This window comes from Microcebus murinus, chromosome 7 (genome assembly GCF_040939455.1).
Source record: "Microcebus murinus isolate Inina chromosome 7, M.murinus_Inina_mat1.0, whole genome shotgun sequence".
NCBI classification, from domain to species: Eukaryota; Metazoa; Chordata; class Mammalia; order Primates; family Cheirogaleidae; genus Microcebus; species Microcebus murinus.
The window spans coordinates 3,018,623-3,040,941 of record NC_134110.1 but is presented as its reverse complement, the minus strand read 5'-3'; the positions used below and the strand labels follow the sequence as shown (position 1 = coordinate 3,040,941).

Below are 22,319 nucleotides of genomic sequence, written 5' to 3'. Positions count from 1 at the left end.
GGTTGCTGGGTCATTTGATTGTTCTGCTTGTAATTTTTGGAGGCACCTCCGTACTGTTTTCCATAATCGCTGTACTACTTTATATTCCCAACACTGTGCAAGGATTCCCTGTTCTCCACATCCTCCCCAACACTTGTTATCTTTACCTCCTGACTTTGGATAACAGCCATCCTAACAGGTGTGAGGTGAGACCTCGCTGTGGTTTTGATTTGCATTTGTGCCAGTTATCACTTTGCTGCCTCTCCACTCCTACCAGCCCTCTTCGCTCTTCTTTGTAGGCCAGCCAGGCTGTGCAAACATTTCTCCTTTATCTGCAGGCATAATGCCCAGCTTTGTCAGAGGATGGTGGTTGAGGGACAGTGGGGGACAAAGGGCCCCACTGTTTCTGGTATGCTTTTTTCTTTTTTTGTTTCTGAGGCTTTGGCCACCCCCTGTGGTGCTTACCCCAGCAAGTTTCAGGGCCACCGCGGTGGGTGGCTTCCAGTGAGTTCTGCCAACACTCCAGCCAGCTTCCCAGTAATCTCCCTGGTACCCTGGTAAGTGACCTTCCCAGCAAGTCTAGTCCACAGGCCAGCAGGTAGTTCTACTGCTTGCCAGACCTGGCCTGTGACACCTCGGCAAACTTCTCCAGCAATCACTGGGTTTGCTGAGAACACCCACACCCTCACTATCAAGCCCTGGAGAGGCTCTTCCAAAGTTTGTTCCTTCCTTTAGTACCCTCAGCCCTAGAGGTCGTGGCTGTTCCCTTTAACCACTGTTCCCATACTCTCAGTGTTCTCTTTACCCCTTAGTAGTTAATCCCGAGTTACCAGGTAATAATTCTCTATATTAAACTTTACCTGTTCAAATTACTTTGTGGATGCTTCCTTCTTTGTGAACCTTGATTAATACAGATATTTATTATCTCTTAAATTTGAATTTACCGACATTTCTTTTTTTATTCCAAATAAATATTCACCTTTATACCTGATCTTTATTTGTTCTATAGTATTCTTTTTTTTAAAAAGACAGTCTCCCAAATTATCCAAATTGTATAAGCTTCAGGCCCCACAAAACCTATATCAGCAGCTGTGAGGTTGGAAGGCATTTCAGGAACGTCAGACTCTGTGGAGCAGCCATCTCAAAGTTTCCATGGGGCTTGATGGGCTGCAGTCTCAGGGTCAGGGCTGGTGGCAGAGATTACAGGATGTGGCTCTCACATGGGTCTTACGGATCGTAGGTTACCTCACTCCGAACGAATATCACCACGTACTTACATTCTACCTCATACCACACGGTATTGAGGTAGATACCACATTGAGAAAACTGGGGCTCAGGGTGGGGAAGGGACAGGCCTGAGATCACAGAGAAAGTTAGCGGTAGAGTCTGGGCTAGAATTGGGTCTCCTGACCCCCAGAGCTCAGTACCCCTGTGAGGGAGGCAGAGGAGGGGGGGAGAGCGAAGTCTCTGAGGCGGGCCTAGACCGCATCTTCCACCTAGGCAGTGACAGGCTTCGTAACTTAGGCCAGCCTCCCCCAGGGAACAGCTAGAAAAACTGGACAAAGTATAAAGTCTCCTTGAGGCACCAGAGACCCAGCTAAGCAGTGAAAAATGACAGTGTGCTGAGATCTTGGAGGCAAAGGAAAACCTGAAATACGAGCTTAGCATTTGGGGTTACTTTTCCCTTTGGAGCATCTGCCTGTTCCAAAAAAGGCAATTGAGAAGGAGAAAAACTGAGTAAACTCTTGGTAGCCTCTGGGGTGAGGGATCATGGCTGACACCTCCTTCCCTTCATTCCATCTGTCATCAGACCCTGCCACTCTTACCTGAGAATGTCTCTGGAATCCGTTCATTTCTCTCCACCTCCCAGAACTACCCTGGCTCGACCTGCCAGCACTTCACATGTAGGTCATTGCCTCTATGCCAGGGCCCCTCCAGTCTGCTCTTCATGCCTAAGTTCCTCCACAGTGCACTCAATGTGACCAGGCCACTCATCTACTTATTTTTTTTTAACATTTTAATTATTTCTCTTTATATCTGGGATTCAGACCCAGGGCTTTAATAGGACCTGCAAGACCCTGCATGGTCTGACTTCACACCATGCATCCTTCAACTGGTCCGCACCCTGATCTTCTTTCTGCTCTATGCCCTCTCCTATCGCAGGGCCTTTGCAACACACTCTACTTGTGTCTGGAATGCTCTTCCTAAGTCTTGTTCCTCAGGTCATGTCTTAGCTCTACTTGCGGGAGGGGCACATCTGAAAGGGAAAATGAGTATTCTCTCTTATCTCATCAGCTTCCCATGGACGTGTGAACCATGAAGACAAAGCTAGAACACCAATGCCCACCTGCTGCAGGGCATCTTGAGGGGCCTTAAAGGGGGAATACTCAGAATTGAAGCAAATCATACCAGACACCCTAATCTGAAAGGCAGTAGATATTTAAAGCTGGCCTCTCCTTTCTGGGGAGAGAGCTGGTGTTCCCTCTGGAAACCAGTGGTGGCTCCCCGCAGAGTGGCTTTTCCCTGCCCAGCTAATCAGGCTGATCTGAATCCTCCTCATCCCATCTGAGTTCATCGGGCCCTTGCCAGTCTGTACAGTGCAGGCAGAGCACAGTGTTGCAGGAAGTCCACCCTGGCAGATGCGTACACCTGCCATGGAATGTTGAGGAAAATTGGACAAATTAAATACTCTAGCTTTGTTCAGCTCATGGGATCTGGTTCATTGTTAAGGGATTTGGGACAAGTACAGAATTGGGAGCAGACTTCATATTGGGCAAGGGTTTATCTAATAAAATCCTTGTGAAAGTTTCCCTTTTTGGGAACTTGAGCTTATGCTGGGACAGGACTGCCTTTTTTACTATGAGGGTCACACTGCGGTCAACACAATTTTCTAAGGCTGTGCAGGCCAAACACTTTCCTCTAGGTTACTCTGGGAAACTGACAGCCACAGCTACTGTTACGCAGGGAGAAAGCAGGAGGCAGAAAAAGTCCCACGAGGAAATGGAGTGATTTCGTGTGTTCCTTGAGGATCATGCTAATTGGGTTTAATGAATTTTGGTATTTTTTGCATGTTCATGTGTGCATGTGGAACAGCCTTAATAGAAAAGCAATTGACTGTGCTGCTTAGTTCCCAAATCACTGCAGTCCTATACAACTAAATGCTTAGAAAGATGACAGAAAACACTTGCAATGGGACAAGCAGGAATTCCTGAGACAAGAGGGAAATTGACACAGTGGAGGAAAGAATGGTGCCAACTCTGAGAAAAATCATAACAGTTTCTAGGTGCCAGATTTTCTCTTCCACCCTAAAATTTGGGTGTCTTGCCATTTTCTCTGAGTCTGCTGGGAACCATCACACATATGAATGAGGAACATTAAACCTGTGCCTGCCCACATTTGCTCCTTGTTTGGGACATCACATTCTGGGTCTTCAGAGGCACGAGGGCTAGAACCCTCCCCCACAGCCACCTGATCACAGTGCTGTGTGACCTCAGTCCACAGACATAGTCCACACAGCGTGCCATGTAGGTGGCTGGCCCAGCCTTGCAGATTTTAACCAGATAGCTGCTTCATCAATCCTTCATGGATCAAATCTCCTCTCTAAGCATTACCTACTGAAGAGCCTGTACTGCCAGGCCTGCCCAGATTTTCTTAAATCAGGTGCAATTACATAGCATAACAATGGACTGAAATTGTAATTCCTCAACCTAGTCCTAAACCTTCTCTCTTCAGCTCTCTCTCCCTCTGAACTATTTTCCATTTCCTGAACATGCTTCTTCCTTACTTTCTAATGCCGTTCCCACAATTTGAGGCCTCTCATCCAATCTGTATGTATGAAAACTACCCACTATTCATATACATTTATGTGTGTGCATGTGTACATGTATGCAAACATACGTGGAAGTGTAAAAACAAGGGCAGACTTACTCTAGTTATGCCTTTTTATTTGGGGAAGTCAAGGTGACATTTATTGAAACAGAACCAAGTTTGGGAGAGAGGATGATGAGGTCATTAACAGACATGTTGAGTTTGCGGTGCTTATGAAACGTCCAATCAGTGATATATAGCACCCTTGCCCATGTAAATTATATCTCAGGAGGACACTCAGGGCCATGACAACAACAACAACAATAACTATTAATCATGGTTAACACTTATGTAGTATGTATTAAGAGCCAGACATGAGTTTAAATATTTTTATTAATCCTCTTAATTCTTACAATGTCCCTCTGAAATAGTCCCTCCAATTTACAGATGAAGAAACTGGGAACAAGAGATGTTAAGGCACTTGCCTGTGATATCAAATAGATGTATAGATTTGGGAGTGAACAGTATGTAGTAAAAATTATGTAAATAAAAATTATGTATGTAAATAGCAATAAAATAAAAATAAAAAATAAAAATAAAATTAAAATTAAGGTCCAAGGAATAGATGAGATGGTCCTGAAGAATAAAAATATAGAGTGAAGAGAAAAGAGCTGAGGAAGAATCATGAGAAATCCCTACATTTGGTAAGTGGATGGAGGAAGAGATGCCTGGGAATAAGGCAAAGAAGGAACAGCCAGAGAAGAAAGAGGGAAAACATGGGACTTGCAGGAAATGAGCATCCCAAGAAAGAATGAGGAAGCTTAACAGACAAAAAGCATGAACAAGACAGGTAAAGTTAGAACCAAATATGCCAGTTGTAATAAGTTTAAATGTAAAACTAAATGTTACACTCCTTTATCAAAATATGGGTTAAATACATCAAATTCAATTTTGTGTGATAGGTAAGAGACAACTTAAGGTATGTGTTATGAAATGATTAATAAAAGGATGGGAAAATATATCAGGCATTTAAGAAAGGACCAGGGATGTGAATATCAGAGTGGAATTAAACACAAAAAATTTTAATGGAACAAAGATCATAATTTTACATAAATAAATGGACAATGGCAATGAGAATGTAAATCATAGAAGTCTATGCATTAAATAATAGAATATATACATTTTAAAAAAAATCTGAAATAAAAGGTGGTAACTTCTGATTTAAAATTATTGTCTGGCTTCCAGTTCCTAATGCAGTCTCTCTTGGCTTCTCATTAAACTATTTTGGAAAAAAGAAAAGAAAAGAAAACTGGAGAAGGAAAACTCACCTCAATATTGAGAAATAATAGTGCAGAAAACTCAGTAAATGATTCTAAGAAGAAATCACTCTAGTTAGAAGGCTGACAGGGTTGTATTGAGAAAAGGCCTATGAGCATGGTGTAGTTGGAATTCCAGAAAGAGAGAGAGCAATAAAAATACTTAAAGCAATAATGGCCAAAGTTTTCCAAAATTATTAGAAAATATAAACTCACACATCCAAGAAGCTCAGGGTTATAAACTAAATGTGTCCTCCCCAAATTCATGTGTTGAAGCCCTAACCCCCAATGTGATGGTGTTTGGAGGTGGGGCCTTTGGGAGATAATTAGGTTTAGATGAGGTCTTGAGGGTGGGGCCCTCCTGATGAGGTTAGTGCCCTTAAAAGAAAAGGAAGAGATACCAGAGTGTTCTCCCTTCTCCTTTCTCCTCTGTCCTCTCCCCTCTCCTGTCTCCCTCTCTTTCTCCCTCATCCCCATTCTTTTTTACCATATGAGGACAAGCAAGAAATTGGCAGTCTACAAGTGAGGAAGAGAGCCCTCACCGGGAACCGAATCTGCTAGCACCTTGATCTTGAACTTCCCAACCTCCAGAACAGTGAGAAATAAATTTTTTTTTTAAGCTACCAATCTATGGTATTTTGTCTTAGCATCCTGAGCTAGCTAATACACTCAAATAATCCCAAGCAGGATAAAGAAAACCATATTGAGGAAAGTCAAAGTCAAATTGTTGAAAATGAGGGATAAAGAGAAAAAATATCCAAGAGACTGCCAGAAATTAAAAGAACATTACCTACAAGGGAATGAAGAGAAAAGAAGAAAGGTTGTAGACTACTAGTGAGAAAATATGCAAGCAAGAAGAAAACGGAATTATATCTTTAAAGTTGTTAAAGAAATCTGTCAGCCTTGAATTTTATACCTAGTGAAAATATCTTTTGAAAATAAATATGGAATGAGAACTTTTCCATATGTAGAGGTAAGAAGTATAATAACACAAAGGATAGGAAGGGAAAATAGAAGTACACTGTTGTAAGCTTCATACATAATATGAGAAATAGTATAATATTTGTAGGTAGACTGTCAAATTAGAAATGAATATTGTAAACCTAAAGCAGCTACTAAAACAAAACAAAACAAAACAAAAGAGCTATAGTTACTGTTTTCCTGAAAATAAGACAGGGTCTTATATTTATTTTTCCTCAAGAAGACACCCTAGGGCTTATTTTCAGGGGATATGTTATTTTTTTAAGTATGCTACAAAAATCTACATTTATTCAAATATAGTTAAGTCATCTTCTTCTGGAACATCATCATAGTAAAGTGGCAGCCACAGCTTTCCTTCTTCTCCCTGGGGACACACAATACCTAAAGTGGAGCCTCGGGCTCCTCACTTCACTGAGGAGACTTTCCCCTCAAAGCCTCAGCTTGTAGCACGCACAGGATGGCCGGGACCTGATAGGGGAAGCCGACCTTGTTGGTGGAGCTGCCCGCACCTTTCCCATCACCTCTGAGATAGTAGCTGTCATGATGGGGCAGATGAGAAGGGCTGCTTGTCTTCTTTACCACTCTGCAATGAAATGCATGGGTTGTACAGATGTGCTGCATAGCCATGCCCATCACTAGGTCTTATTTTCAGGGTAGGGCTTCTATTGCACACATGCTTAGACATCCTGCTGGGGCTTCTTTTATGGGTAGGGCTTATTTTCAGGGAAACATGGTAATAAGCCAATAGTGGAAATAAAATAGAATCCTAAAAAATACCAATGAACTCAAAAAAATATAGGAAAAGAAGAAAAAGGGAACAAAGAAAAGATGGAAGAAATAGAAAACAAATAGCAAGATGGTAGATTTAAACCCAACACATTAATGCTTACATTAAATGTAAATGGTCTGAGCACTCCAACTAGAATTCAGAGATTGTCAGTTTGAATTAAATAAAGGAAGACCCAAGTATATGTTATCTATGTATGTTATAAACCCCATAATACCTTTTATTGTATTTGCTTTGAACAGTCAATTATATTTAAAATAAAAATGTATTTTATTAAAATAAAACACTTTAAAGACATATATGGGTTGAAACTAAAGGATGAGAAAACATACCACGCAAACAAGGATTAAGCCCCCCAGAAGCCTGCTTAGCCACTATGCCAGCAAATGTGGAAGACCAGCTCCATGTTGTCCGTTGATTTGCCTCCTTCTAGGAGTGACTCAACTTAAAATAAGAAGAAATAATAATGGTGAAAAGATGTTTTGTTTACCTTTACAAATAATCAAAGAAATGTGAATTTAAACAATCAAACATTATCACTTTCTACTTTCAAATTGACAAAAAGTTAAAAAAGTTGTACCACACAAGGAAGTTGTACCAGATAGTTTCTATGGGCCACCTCCTCTTGAATCTGCTCTGGGAGGCTTGTAGGGGAAGCATCTTTTATGTTGCAAAATAAGGTGCGATCCTAGTCCTTAGCTGACACATCCCTGCGCAAACCAGGTGCAATTCCGGTACCTCTAGCACAGATATCATTGCTGTCTCTACATAGTCTTTTCCCCCTCCAGGTCATGTTACCATTTGTGCTGGGGCTACTTTTACCTCTAAAAACCCATTATGTCTAGCTGCCATGGAAGATATCTGAAATTTTATGAAATTCACATTGACAGAGCAAGACACTGCTGTTCTATAACCAGGCAGCTATACCCTGAAAGTTGGAGGGAAGGATGGAGCAGCCAGTTAACCAAACCAGTCTCACTGGTCTGCTGCGAGGCTGGCCACATGTTGTGGTCTCTCCCAGTCCTTCTTTTATACCCAAAAGAAATCTGCACATCTGCTGGTGATTAGGAGAAGCAAAGTGGTGGTCTGGTCTCCTTTCAACCAAGCACATGCATGCATGTGCACACACACACTTAATTCTTCAAAATGTCCAAGAAATTCCTTTTAAAAAAAGTATTTAATTCTGACTGAAGCAATATATGTGCATAATTTTAAAAGTCAGATGATGCTCTGTGACTTGTAGGGAAGCAAGCAGTCCTCTGCTCTGTCTGCTGAGCTTCAGTTTCTACTCCCCGTCTCCACTGCTCAGAAGAAATGCTTTAAACTCTTAGGTTCTTCTCACTCTTTAAAATCTTGACATTTTTTACACAACATGCTTATATTACTATTTATGATTTTTTTAAATTTTAGAAATTATATATATTGACTTGTGACTGAAATCCTATTATGTTTTCTAAACTACCATATATTCCTCTCCCCATCTTTCCAATTTAGTTACATCATATTTCTTGTCAAATTAAAATTTTGTATCATTATTATATGCAAATATTGTTCGCAGCAAGAACATGCATTGTATTATGATTTTACTTCCTTTATTATACCATTTTAAATAATTGCCTTATTTTTTATTTACTCAGTTTTATAGCAGTTAATTGTCTCTGATTCAGTGCCAAACATTCTAAAGCAGCAGTCCCCAACCTTTTCGGCACCAGGGACCATTTTCATGGAGGAGAATATTTTTCATGGACTGGGGTGGGGGACTAGGGGGATGGATTGAGGATTATGCATTTATTGTGCACTTTATTTCTATATTATTACATTGTAATATATAATGAAATAATTAGTACAACTCACCATAGGTTGGGGACCCCTGTAAGGAACTCTGGCACTCATCTCCTGCAGTCAAACTCACTCAAGTAACCTGTGAGTTCCACGGTTTCCCCTCACAGATAGCCCTTCTGGAGCCATTACTGCTGTCAGCCCTGTACGGCCAGACCCAGCGTATCCTCTCCCTGTGCAAGTACCCGGCTTCTGGGCTGCCGGTCAGTTTCTTTTTATCAGCTTCTTTCCCTGCAAGGGCCAGATTTTTGCTTTCACAGCTCAGTTAGTCAGTACCATTCATTCAACGACTTTTCATTTTCCCAAATTTGGTTGACATATCTAGTCTGCCATCTCTCCTTCTCTTTCTTATTCCTTTAGTGTCCTTCTGTGAGGCTTTAGAAAGAGCTGGAGGTATACCTATGTGTTCCATCTGCCTGGTATAAGTGAAAACCTGCTTCCATAAATTCTTAACTTCAGAGTTCCAGTGACAGAGTCGACCTCCAGTCATGTGTCACTTAACAATGGGGATAGTTCTGAGAAACCCATCGTTACATGATAACATCATTGTGGGACCATCATAGAGTGCACTTACATGATCTTACATGTTGTAGTCCACTACACACCTAGGCTATCTGGGATAGCCTGTTGCTCCTATGCTACAAACCTGTACACCATATTATTGTACTGAGTACTGTAGACAATTGCAGCACAATGGTGAGCATTTGTGTGTCTAAACATAGAAAAGATACAGTAAAAATATGGTATTATAATCTTATGGTACTGCTGTCATATATGCTGTCTGCCATTGACTGAACCATCGTTATGTGGTGCACGATTGCATTTGGAGTAAATAGGAGTGGTTAGGAATTCGTCTACACAGCTCATCCCCAAGTACAATTGAGTGGCAGGACTTATGCCTAGATTGGGGGTACCCTTTATGGTCAATCATGTTTATCTGTCTTCTCAGTATCTCTTACAAATTTGCTAGTGGTCCATAAGGACTCTGCTCAATGCAGAAGCAGAAAGCTTTCCCCTGGGGTCTCTTCCTTGCCACCTCCTGCTCGAAGTCCTTTTATCCCTTCTCCCTGAAATGGTTGCTCTTGGCCATGGCCTTGGGTGTGCATTGTCAGTCCGTGGATTAGGGCTTTGGTGGAGGTTTTTCTGTTTTACCCAGACCCCTTGCTGGAGATGGTGTATAGGGAGCCTCAGATCCTGCTGATGGGATGGAAAAAGGCCATTATGGTCATCTGTTCTCCAGGTGGGTTATCTAAAACATATCAGATATCTGGAGCTATTGGCATATCTCCTGTATTTTATTATCCTGGAGAGTGTCTGCCTTCTTCTAAGACTTGGGTTATATTGTGAGCATCCTTTTCAATTATCTTAGCGTTGGAGGGCCTGGGCTCTAGGAAGAGAATGGAGGAGAGAAAAAAATTACAAAAAGAATTTTAAAATTTAAGCAAGTATTGTTGGATGTATTAATTAGTATTTTGTGATCCCTAATCCTTTTATTTATTTATTTGTACATCTTTAAAAACAAAGTGCAAAGGAGCTGAATGAACTTATGTTATACTTTTTGCCTCTTTTCATTCTAACCATCTGGGCAGGCATCACTAATTTGGCATAAACCCTCCATGTGCCATAATTTGCTTAATAATTCCCTATGGTGTACTAAGTTCTATAAAATCCATTTTTAAACAGTAAAGTGGAAACGAGACACTTCAAAGAGATAAATCAGATACCTTGGATATAAGTTCTAAGAATGTGTTAAATATGTACTAGAAATATAAAAAAATAAAGTCAAAGTACCTTAGAAGGATTGGCTAAAAAATAGTTATCGATATGATCAAAAGTAGAGGAAGCAGAAAGACATCAAAAGTTACCCAAAATATCTCCAAAAGAATGGACAGGGAAGCCATGAGCAGTTGTGCAGGTTGTGCACTGGACAAGGTATCTAGTCAAAGAAAGAAGCTTATACTTCGATTGCCTGGGTTAAGTGCCCATGGAATCCCACAGGTGCTATAGGGGCTAAGGGCAGCCCTGAGAACAGGGGCTACATTATAATATGTGAACTAGAATAGATTGTACAACTGTAAATTTAAGGAAAATGTGTCATTAAAGGAATTGATGCTTTGACATTTAGACAAACTGGAATTCTTCAGGGCCCCTTAGCAAGTTGGGACCCAGATTGGGTGGCACCTGGTTCTTCTATATTATACACTTTATCTGGGTCTTGTGAAGGACAGGACAAAGCCTGGGCTATCAACTCTGAGACTGCAGAGCCAAAATACCTAGTTTAGAGAGTTAAGAAGGTTCTAGGTATTCAGAGAAACTCAAGTATTTCATCTCATTTCATTAAGTTATCTGCAAGAGCCTGAACATCCAAACTTCCAAAGCCACTTAAAATTAGACCCCATGTTGGTAAATCAAGGAAACATAAGATGAAAATCAGAGTCAAGATTATATGAAAGGTGACCCCACAGATCACAGCAGAGAATCCTACCAATGTCCTCCAGGAGGAGGGAAGAGACTCAAATTATTTTCCTGAGATTGAAGATCTTGGGAAATGAGCTGGGGTCAGATCTGGAGCATTCGGCACCTGATGCTCCCCTCTTGGGGGTGAGCGTCAGAGCCAGGCTCATGAGGAAGTTAGCTGCAGAGAGGAGGAGGGATGGGGCTCCTTTTCCTACAATCAGGAGGAAGTGTGAGAGAAAGATGAGGGCTCCCAGGATCATACTCAAGTGGAGATGAGGGGTCTGCAGGGAGCTCACTCCAGATGGACTCAATTTTCTATGTAAAAATCATGTGAGGTCATCCAACAAGTGTGGGGGGGAAGGGCCAAAGAAGAATGGAAAGCAGGAGAAGAGGGCCGTGTTTGAAGTTTTTAGCCTTAAATGTATGCACGGGGGTGACCAGGATTAGGTGAATGGTGATTTGTTTTGTTCTCCAAGCAGAAGTGATGGACCCGCAAGGGAGAAAGTTCAGGGCATTTGTTCATTGTGAGTTAAGCATTATGATTTAATTTCTGTTTCAAAAATTGCTGCTGTATGTAGTCAAAATGTCTTAAAATTATGAACTTTGTTTAATTTTGTTTTGTATGTAGAAAAGTACACAGATTTCAAGATTTCAACAGATTTTCACAAAATTAACCTTCTCATGAACCCAGACTGAAAACTCAAACATTAGCAGCACCTGGGGCTTCCTTGTGCCCCCTTCCCATCTCGAATGCCCCTCCCGGGGGTAAACAATACCCTTATTTCTAACAGCTTACATCTGTTTTGCAAATGAACTTTAAAGTTAGTCTGTTCCTTCTCTGAAAATATATGGGTATGATCTTAAGTCATTCATTGTTGTCTCTTTTTTTTTTGGTGCGGAGACTGAGCTGTCAGGTATACTAGCCGGGGATGTGTATGTACTGAGTAGCGGGCACAGCAAACTTCGTCTTCCAGAAGCTTCATCACAGTGAGTTCACAGTCCATGGGGCGGGTGGGTGATGGAGTGTGCACGACAGCACCCCTGCAGGCCCTCCGTCACCTCTTGTTCCCTGCTATGGGTGGGCAGAGGGTCCTTGTGTGTGAGGAAGGGTCAAGGTCAAGGGTCAGGAAAAATCACCAGCATGGGACAATGCCAGTGGGTCCAACATGTGCTTACTAGGCCATTTTTTTCCAGCTCACAGTCTAACAGGGAGAAGAATAAAGCCACCACTGACTATAAAGAAATAAAGGTCACATTATGGCACAAAGTAATCCAGTCTCCAAATACACACCATGTAATGGCAAATGAGTAGTCTAATAGTCAGTCTTGTGTCCCTCTGGTCAGGGCAAAGTACCTACACAAGTCAGTGGCAGGGACTCGCTAGACTCCAGCCCCTCACTAGACTCTGTAATTTCCTAAGACCACATGGGACACTCCATGGAAACCTGCCCACGTATTTCGATGTGCACTTCTGTGGGGCAAACTCTCATTTATCTTTACTTTCCTGCCCCCAGCACAAGGCTGGGCACACCCAGTGTTCAATAAATGCGTGTTAAATGGATGAACCAATGAATGAACTCTAGCGTACTTTAGAGCAAGGGATACTCAATTGCTGTGTTCTCTAACCCCTGGTCTATAGCCTGGTACTGTTCTGTGGCCTGTTAGGAAACAGGCCTCCCATCACTACTGGAGATCCACATCCTCCTCCCCCAACCCACAACACCCCACAGCACCTCACCCTGGTCCATGGAAAATTTATCTTCCATGAAACCAGCCCCTGGTGCCAAAAAGGTTGGGGTCCACTGCTCAGATGTATCCAAATCGTGGTTCTCTCCAGGCCTATGTGTGGGCTTCTGCAGCCAGAGCCTGGGAGGTGGGTCATTCAGCTCTTGTTGGGTGATATTTCATCTCTCTGAGCTCTGTTTCTTCACCCTGATCCAGTCGTACGTATCTCAAAGAGTTGCCATGAGAGTGCACGGAGGGTCTGCCATGTGAATTCTTGTCCCTTGCATATCCAGGGGCCTTTTATGGCCCGGGTCCTGGAAGCAGCTGCTTCATGGGTGAGGGCACATTCTATTCTTTGGGCAAAATCTGACAAAAGAAGGCTGAGAATCCTACCTGGGCCAAGGTGATGACAAATGTAATGGTCTCTGAAGTTTACCAGCAGAGATGTTGAGCCGCAAGGGAGAAAATGATACCCCCATGGCCAGTGGAAACACCTACCTGGAACTCGGATGTTTTCCATCTTGTTGGTTCATCAATACCCAGGAGCCGCTGGCCGTGCATGCTCACTGCTTGTGTAACGAATGCGTGTTAAATAGAAGAGCTGCATGCTGCCATTTACAGCCTTGCTCCTCTAGGTGTGGTCCCTGACTAGCACACCTGCGAGCTTGCTAGAAATGCACAGGCTCGGGCCTCGGGCCCTCCTGCGTACCCAGGCAGTCAGAACTCGCTTTCTAACCAGTTCCCTAGGGGATTCCTGTGCACATTAGAGATGGTAAATGTCTGCTTTAGAGAGCTGGGGAAACACACACTCAACACTGGGAATCTCAGTTCTGCTGTTTCACTCTGAGGTCCCTCACTGCCCCCTATAGACCGTGATCATAGTAGCCATGGACTGACCAAAACACAAATCAATCTGGAGATGGACACTGCCTACATTTTCTTGTGTGATTAGTGCATATAGAGCACAAGACTCTTGAAATACCAGACACAGTGAAAAAAGACACATCAAGTCAATCTGGGGATGTACTTTTCTATGGCTTATAGAAAAACGGGTGGAGAAAACACATTTTAATGGCCCAGCAAGCATTCAATTTTGTAAAATTAAATGTGTCATTCTTTCTATATTTCCTTAGAGTAGTTCAGTGCAGTATAATTCCATAGCTATTGCCTCTAAATCCTGATAGTCGGTGTCTTCTGTGTATTCATTTAGCATATTTTATAAAAGGAATTTGGCATTTTTTCCCAAGGGGAAATGGGGACAATGGGCACAGTTAGAGCATTCGTCCAGGTGGTGGCTGGGGTAGAGACAGACAGAGGAATATAAAGCATCCTAGACTGATGGGGTTTAGGGCAAGACTCTCCCTGGCCAATGAAGGCCCCCAGACTCCCACACAACCCTGATGGTGACCAGAAAAGGAATCAAGCCATGTATAATAATGATGCTAATGAAAATGTGTCATGCATTTAACAAAGCTTCCCTGGGTCCTCTGGCACCAGTGAAGCCATTGCCATCGACCTCATAGTCCACTTAAGGAACAGGGGCCCTCCCAAGATCAGGGACCAGGCCACACCGGATGGGAATTCCTGTCCTCTGTGACAGCTGCTATGCACACCTGGGCAGATGTCCACATGGGAAAACCTTATTTTCTGTGCTCCCTCCTCTTCTGAACACCAGGGCAGGATTCTAACCCTTAGTCCACCCTCTGGCTGCAGAGATGACTCACACCATTCTAGGAAGGTCGACACTGGGAGGACCATTGCTCACATCCCCTTGAAGGGACAAGATGACAACATCACCTCACGTTTCCTTGGCCCTTCAATGCCACCTACATTTACCACCACTCCTCTTTAATCATCACCCCCCAACTTCTTGCTAAATCTAATACATTACTTTAAGTCCTCATCTGCCCTTTTCATGGTCATTTATTTATTCATTAAATGAATATTTATGTTCGTTGGGCAGCTCTCAGACTTCAAGTGCTCTCTGGCATTGGGAATGCTGCAATAAATAAAGCAGACGAGTCCCTTGCCTTTCTGCAGCTGTGCTGTCCAACACAGTAGCCACTAGCCACACATGGCTGTTTAAATTTTAATTAATTAAAGTTGAATTAAACATTAAAAGCTTCAATTGCCAACTTTTCGCTGGTCGATAGCCACGTTGGCCAGCAGTTGCTGGTATTGGACAGCGCAGGTTGGAACATTTCCATCATCACAGAAAGGTTTACTGGACAGCAGTACCTTAGAGCTTTTATTCATCCTGGTAGAAGGCGACAGATGATAAACAATTTTAAGAATATACATATATAAATATCAAGTGGATAAAGTGCTATGGAAGAGAACAAAGCGAGTAAAGGAGAGTAAATGGAAAATGATGAAACCGGGTGCAGGAGCTGCTGTTGTAACCATTGGCTCCAGTGGCCTTTTTCTTTTTCTTGAAATTCCTTCTTTGGTGCCATTTCACCCTTTTCTATTTGTTCTTCTATCTATCTGGTTAATGCCACAGAGATGGAAATTAAGATTATTACAATAAGTACTGCAAGTTTCTGTAGCAACAGTTTTTGCATTCAGCACCATTCAAATGAGCTTCTGTGTCAAGACTAAAGGTTCTAGTGTGCTCTTCGAAAAGTTAGCAGTACAAATAAATGACAAGAAACTAACCAGTCTGATATGCTTGTGTTCTAATATGTTCAGAAACGTTTACCTCTGTTACTTCTTAGTAACACCAAAAGATGGCAGCAGTGGTTTACAAAACCATCTGGACAACAGGACTTAATTCCTTACCCCCAACACAAACTTTATCCATCTATTTATTAGAAGTGAAAAATAAATCCTCAGGGATAAAATGTGGAAATATAAAATGGCACCTATGTGATTAACAAAGGCTAATTAGAATTACAGTGTGACCCAGAATTCTACCTGAATGTTTGTAGGGTCCAGAGTAATGGAGTCATGTATTGTAGATAACTAATATTTGCATTAATTCACTAGTTAATTACACTTGCATTTATTGTTAAAATGCTGCCCCTTACCTAATCATCATTTTTAAATAAATAAAAATACTTCAATTTTTTTCCTCTACATTTTAAAATGAAAAGTCTCTCTGGCCTTCTCTTAACTCATCAATTGATTTTCCCTCAGCTTCATGTAAAACAATAAGTGAAGAAAATCTATACATTTGCTTCCAGTTGTGATCTTGTGAGTTCAAGGCAAATTGCCATGTTCAACATCTGGGATTCATCATGTCTGGTGTTACCTCATTGATGGGCACACATCTTTCCCAGATGTGGGGGGAAAAACGGCCTATGAAGTTACAAGGAAAGCAAACCAGTATTCATGCTCTCAGCTTTCTGCTACAGCCAGGTATGTGCGAATACTAAATGGAGGGAAAGAATGCCTCTTGGTCTAGTTTGTCTAAATACTTGGCACACCTTGCAAGAGCTTTGTAGCAGGCCAAACCCTGTCTTTTCATGTACGAGTAACCTGGATACCTCCTGAGAAAGGAGTCTGAGTGAGAGCTTTTTTTTTCATGAAAAAGGGAGACATAAAGCTAGAAATAGAGAGGTTATGGTTAACTAACATTTTAGGGTTAATGTAAGATGTCAGTGTTTGAACTCAGCTCCCCAAGGACTGCCAATAACTGCAGTCTGGAGTTTATATCAGGCTAAGAGTTGATGGGCTTTTTGATGACATGGAATTCAATTCGAGGGAAATGAAAGACACAAATCCATGTTTCTTTGTCTCTGCACTCCAGTACTTTTTTTTCTTTTACAAGATTGTTCTCTAACGACTATGTGTTATGGGAACAATTAAAACTGTACTACGTATATATAGCAATATATATATCAATTTGCACTTAGAATTGTTTAAATCCTTTGATACACTGATTCTACGTCTCAGGGTCCATTCTAAGGAACTATTCCCCAATACAGAAAGAAAACTCTAATAGGGACAAAGATGTTTAATGCAGCACTATTTAAATCATGAAAATTTTTGTGGAAAAACCTTTAAATGTATAATCATAGGAAATGATAAAATATTATAATTTCATCATTGGTTTATTAAGCTATCATGAAAATGATGTGTGTGAAGACCATAAAATATAGGCAATGCTCATGTAACTAAGAGAACAAAGAAGAAAATACACTATGCATAGTCATGACACTGTTATGTTTAAATGTTGCACAAGAAAAGGACTATAAAAATATATATCAAAACATTAAGTGTGGTTGTTTCAAATATGATTCCAGAGGTAATTTTTCATTGAATAAAAATTGGATGTATAACTTCCAAAAGCAAACACAAAGAAAAAGCAAAGAAAATCTGAATAATAGATAGATATTAATAATAATGATGAAGAAAGGACTATGTAAAAGAAAAAAAAATAACATACCATAAAATGAAAAAGCTAAGACCAAATATATCCTTTTTGTAATAAATGTAAATGCTTTAAATTTCTCTAGGAAAAAGCAAAGACGTATTTTGGTCCAAATCAAAATTAAATTTTATTCTTTTTATAAGAGCACATGTCTACAACAAAATGAAAGGTCAAAAATAAAGGACCAGTTAAGACACAGGGAAGCACATACCAAAAAGTATACAAATAATGGCTATATGACAAAGTAAAATAGAAAGTAAAAAACCATAAATAGGACAAAACATGTTATTTTCTATAGCTATAAGGAAAAATTGACAAGAAACATATAACAATCATAAACACCTATAAGCAGAATAACATAGCACTGAAATGTTTAAAGCAGAACTCTCAAATATTAGGTACAACAGATATCATCATAATTGTAGCAAGAGACTGTAGCGTAGAATACAGTACCTCTCCTGATCATTGACAAGCGAGTAGAAATGTATTGTGATACAGAGCATTTGAATATGCCTAGAAGACTTGATTTATGAGATATATGATGTGATAATATTTTGAAACATTAATCAGCATGCTTCCCTCCCCTCCATCTTATACGTGGAATTTTTGTGCACCACCCACCCCCAAATAGATGTGAGTCACTTGTTATAGAACCAGATACAAGGTCTGCAAATGCTCACTAGACACAAAAGGTGGCTTAAGCGTAGCACTCTGTCGACCGGGGAAGAGAAAGGGGAGGTGAGAACCAAGGACTGTAAGAAAAAGAACGTAAGAGAACACTCAAACCCTGTCAAAACATTGGCCATATGGCAGAATGCCAGAGAAAGCCACAGTGTCCCTCCTGTCACTGACCTGTGAAGACCACCAAATGCCACATACCCTCTAGTTAAGTCATGTTTGTCTGTGCTTCAAGGCTCTTCCCAGTCCCCACTAGTTCCATCTCATGTAGACAGCTCTACCAAATAGTCCAGGACATTTGCATGCCTCTCACCTAACCACAGGGTGACTGCAGGTATGATTGTGATATGAAGGGAAAGCCTCGATCTCGCCAAGGTGGCTCCAGCTATCATGGGCTTGAAATTTTCCTCTGAGCTAGGAGCTGTGGTAGAATACACGCTCTTGTTACAGATAAATTGAAAAACTGTATGCTAGAAACTGAGAATGCACATTATCTCAAACCTCTATGATATGTATATATAATTTAACAGGCTATATAAAATCATAAACCCTTCAAGACATGTTATTTGATAATAGTACCATAAGCATAGAATTTTAATATATGTTGAATAAAAAAAGTCAAACCCTTTAGAAAAGATTTATAAAAAATTGCCCTAAGAAACATTTGGATCAAAGAGGAACTCAAAATTATAACTTTATTTAGAAAATAATCAGAAGATCTATATTACTCATGAAAACAAGGTATGAAACCAAAGCCACATTCAGGAGGAACATTCATAGTTTTATAATGTACTGATCATAAAACAAGAAAGAATAAAAATAAACAAACTAAATCTTCAACTAAAGAGATAAAGGAGACCCAAATCAACTTTAGTAGACATTTGTTGTTGCTGTTTTTTAGATTTTTTTTTTTTTTGGCTGCTTAGCCTCTGAAGTGTCTTCCTATATTTGGGAAATGGACCATGGTATGAATCTTGGAGGCTGGGCACTTCATCTGCACTTAAGCACACTGGAACTTTGCAGCTGAAGGGAGTGCCTGAAAGAATAGCCTTCATTCTGGTGGCCACATCTGGTGTTCAGTGGCCGAGCCCTGCATCCCAGTCAAGCTGCTTCTGGATACTGTGTCCATCTCAGGGCTCTGATTCTTGCGTATTCTCCCCACCTCGCTCTCTCCACCCCTCCAGTGAATCTCTGGACTGGTGACATCCTTCCCCAAACATTCTTTTCCAGCTTACATTAACTAGAGTCAGTTTCTATTCTTAGTAACCTCAAACCCTGAATAGTCTTCTGAACAAAACTGAAGGAATGTATAAGAATACAGAAAGAAATCAATGAGAGAAAAAAAATCTATAGCAATGATAAATAAACTAAAAAATTATTCTACAAGACCAATAAAATTGGTGAACCTCGAATGAATTTAATTACAGAAAAATTAAGAAAAATCACAAATACTGTTACAAAGAAAAAAAGATGTAGGAAGGATTCCAAAGTTTAAAATGATGTGAATGGGATCTACAGCTCTACACTTGATTAATGAAGGAGATAAATTACCAAAATTAACTGAAGTAGGAAACTTGAATATACTACCAACCCTGGAAGAAATGTCAATAGCTATATAATTTTTAAAAAACCTGTCCCCTTCTCAAAAGGCACAGAGCCAGACTGGTTGAGGAGGAAGTTCCTTAGAACCTGCACTATTTAAACCCCTCTTGGGCATGGAGAAAGAAGGCAGTAGAGCACATGTAGCCCTGGACTAGCCCAGTATAAGGGAGACCCTCCCAGTCCTGGATCCCCGCTGGCTCTCTGCCTCAGGGAGTGGGTTTCCTGCAGTGGAGCCCTCTGTCCTGTGGGGTTCAGACTGTTGTGTGGACAGGTCATTTTGCTATGCTATTCTGATCCAACTATCATCACTCTCACAGCTTCTGGTTATCTATCTGTGGCCAGTGTCAACCACATACCTCTGCCAGTCAAGGCCACTGGTGTGACTGCTCACACCAGTCATACTAACCAACCCTCTGATGGGCTGCCCGCATCTTGCCATCTCCACCAAGTTCATGCATTTTCGCTGGTGTCAGAAAGAGCACTACTGATTCCAGTCCACACCCTGGAGTCGAAAGTGATGAGGCACAGAGTGGTGTAGTTACCCGCCCAGTCCTCACTAGGATGATGTCAGGGACAAGGATTCAGCCCGGACTGGGGGTGGGAGCTCACAGCCAGGGGAGAGGCTGCCTGACTTTTGTCCTGGAGAAATGCTATAGCAGAGTGGACAGCAGGGCACAAGAGTAAACCGGAAGTGTCCAGGGCAGACAGGGGCTGCTGGTCACCCCAGATGGGACCTGGTGAGGACCCAGAAAGAGGAATTTCTTTTAGGTGGAGATTGAAGGAGGAAGATTTTTTTTTTCCAGCGTAAAGTGTTGCCAAAGTGGGTTCTAGGTCTTGGGAGACCTCATGTCCTTTGGAGGCCAGATTCAGCGAAGACGCTGGACCTGCTGGGGACAGCTTTGACACGAGGGTCAGCGCAATCTCCATGTCCCTGGCTGGACCTTGGCTGTGAGCGTGTTGACCTCTGGACCTTGTGCAAAGTGAAGCTCTGTGACTGACATACCTGGGAGGGGTTAGCCAGGGAGCCTGTTCTGATGTATTGTCCCGGGTATGGAACTCGTTGTTTATGGTACCTTGAAGATAGCTGCTCTTATGCAGGTGACAGTGGGCTTAGCGCAGCAGGAAGGCGAGCACCTTATTTGTGAGTAAATCACTCCACAACTCTAGGGTTCCCAGAGAACCACGACGTTTGAGCAGATTGGCCCCAGAGTACTGCTTGGAGAGAGAAGAAAGCCGCGCCGCCCACAGACCGCTTGCTCCTACTGCAGGAGCTTGTCCCGTTGCATCTCTCCTCCCCTGGGCATATTTCTGAGAGTCCCTTTCTCAAAACCTACGCCTACGGAAAATGGGCGGAGGGAGGCGACGTTGGCCGTGAGCGAATGTCCCAGGAGCGCAGAGAGGTGCTCCTTCTCCCCATTCCCATGACAGTCTCAAAACTAGACCCATGCCATCCCGCGCCAGCAAGCAGCACTGTGTGACTCCGCCTCCCAGGCCCCCAGGACACCCTCGCTCGGCGTGCGGCTCCCAGGCGGGTGGTCCTGGGGCTCAGATCCTCCTGGTCCCCACGCAACAATGAGGCGTGGGCGGCCCCAGCGGCCTCATTTGCATACCGCCGCGGCTCGGCCAATGGGCTGCGCAGGGGCTGTGGCGCGCAGTGTTGCCATCTGCGTGCGCGCGTGTGTGCGAGTGTGACAGCGGCTGTGGCCGTGGCCGTGGCCGTGGGAGGCGGGCCCGGCGGAGCCCAGCCGCGGGGACCGGCCCGGCGCCCGCTGCTCAGCGCGCGTCGCGGCCGCGGGGCCGGCAGAGCCGCGAGACCACCCGGCCGGGCCGGTGGCGGCCGCGATGTCGGTGGCCGGGCTGAAGAAGCAGTTCCACAAAGCCAGCCAGGTAGGGAGGCGCGGCGGGGGGCGGGGAGGGGGCCAGGGGGGCTGTGCCCCCCCCCAGGCGCCCGAGCCTGTGGGATTCGGGTCCCCAGGGCCCTGCCCGGGGCTCCATTTCTTCCCGCCGAGGGGGGCGCGAGGCGGGGTGAGGGGCCGCCTGGTGGCTCCTCGGCTGCTTGGCGCCTCCTTCTTCCCCGCCCCGGTCCGGATCTACCCTGGGCCGCTCGCTGCAGACCTGAGAGGGTCTGAGCAGGGCGCAGGGTGGCGGGCCACCAGGAGAGTGGGCGTGCGGAGGCCTGGATGCCTGCCGCGGACGCGCGCTGGAGGGGGACCCTGCGGAGTACGATGCCAGCAGGGCCTCCCTCGAGCCCCCAGTGTTTTGGCTGGGGGCACCTCGTGGGAGGCGCCGCCTCGTGGGAGGCACATCCTACCGCCTCCCGGGATGCAGTCCGCGGACTTGGCGCCTGCTGGGCCCGCCGCGCTGCCCGCGCGCCTCCGCACGGACTTGGGGACTGCGCCTGGCACCCGGCTGGGGCTCTCCGCCGCGGCCCTCCCTCCCGTGTGGGCCCGGGCTGGCTCCAGGCTTCCGACAGCCTGGTGGGGAGACGGGGAGCCAGACACGTAAACAAACGGTGCCAGACACACCTCCGCGCACGGAGGATTCCGGATAGCACCGTGGGGGCATTAGGGAGAGCTTCCCCGCGGAGGAGACGTGTCATCTGAGAATTAAGTATGGGGAGAAATTGTGGTTGGGGGTGCGGGAAGAAAGGGGGAAGGATGTTACGAACAGAGAAAACATGAACACAGGGAGACAAGCAATGGATGTGAGTGTGTGTTGATGACAAGCAAATTTGTTTTCCAACATTGCAGTCTCTTCCAGCTCCGGCAGAGCT

At 43.4% G+C, this 22,319-nt stretch overlaps 1 protein-coding gene across 3 annotated transcripts in view; it reads left to right on the top strand.

Annotated features, from left to right (window-relative positions):
- Positions 1-22,319, top strand: part of SH3GL3 (SH3 domain containing GRB2 like 3, endophilin A3) — a 176,228-nt gene that overhangs the window by 25,922 nt on the left and 127,987 nt on the right. For 2 of the 3 annotated variants that reach the window (XM_076004700.1, XM_076004703.1), the window contains exon 1: positions 21,201-21,433. The exons of the other annotated variant lie outside the window; for it this stretch is intronic. In XM_076004700.1, coding sequence (XP_075860815.1) covers positions 21,389-21,433 — 45 coding nt within the window. In that variant the 5' untranslated portion in view covers positions 21,201-21,388. Of the gene's footprint in view, positions 1-21,200; positions 21,434-22,319 lie in introns of those variants that run through there. 3 annotated transcript variants of the gene reach the window in all.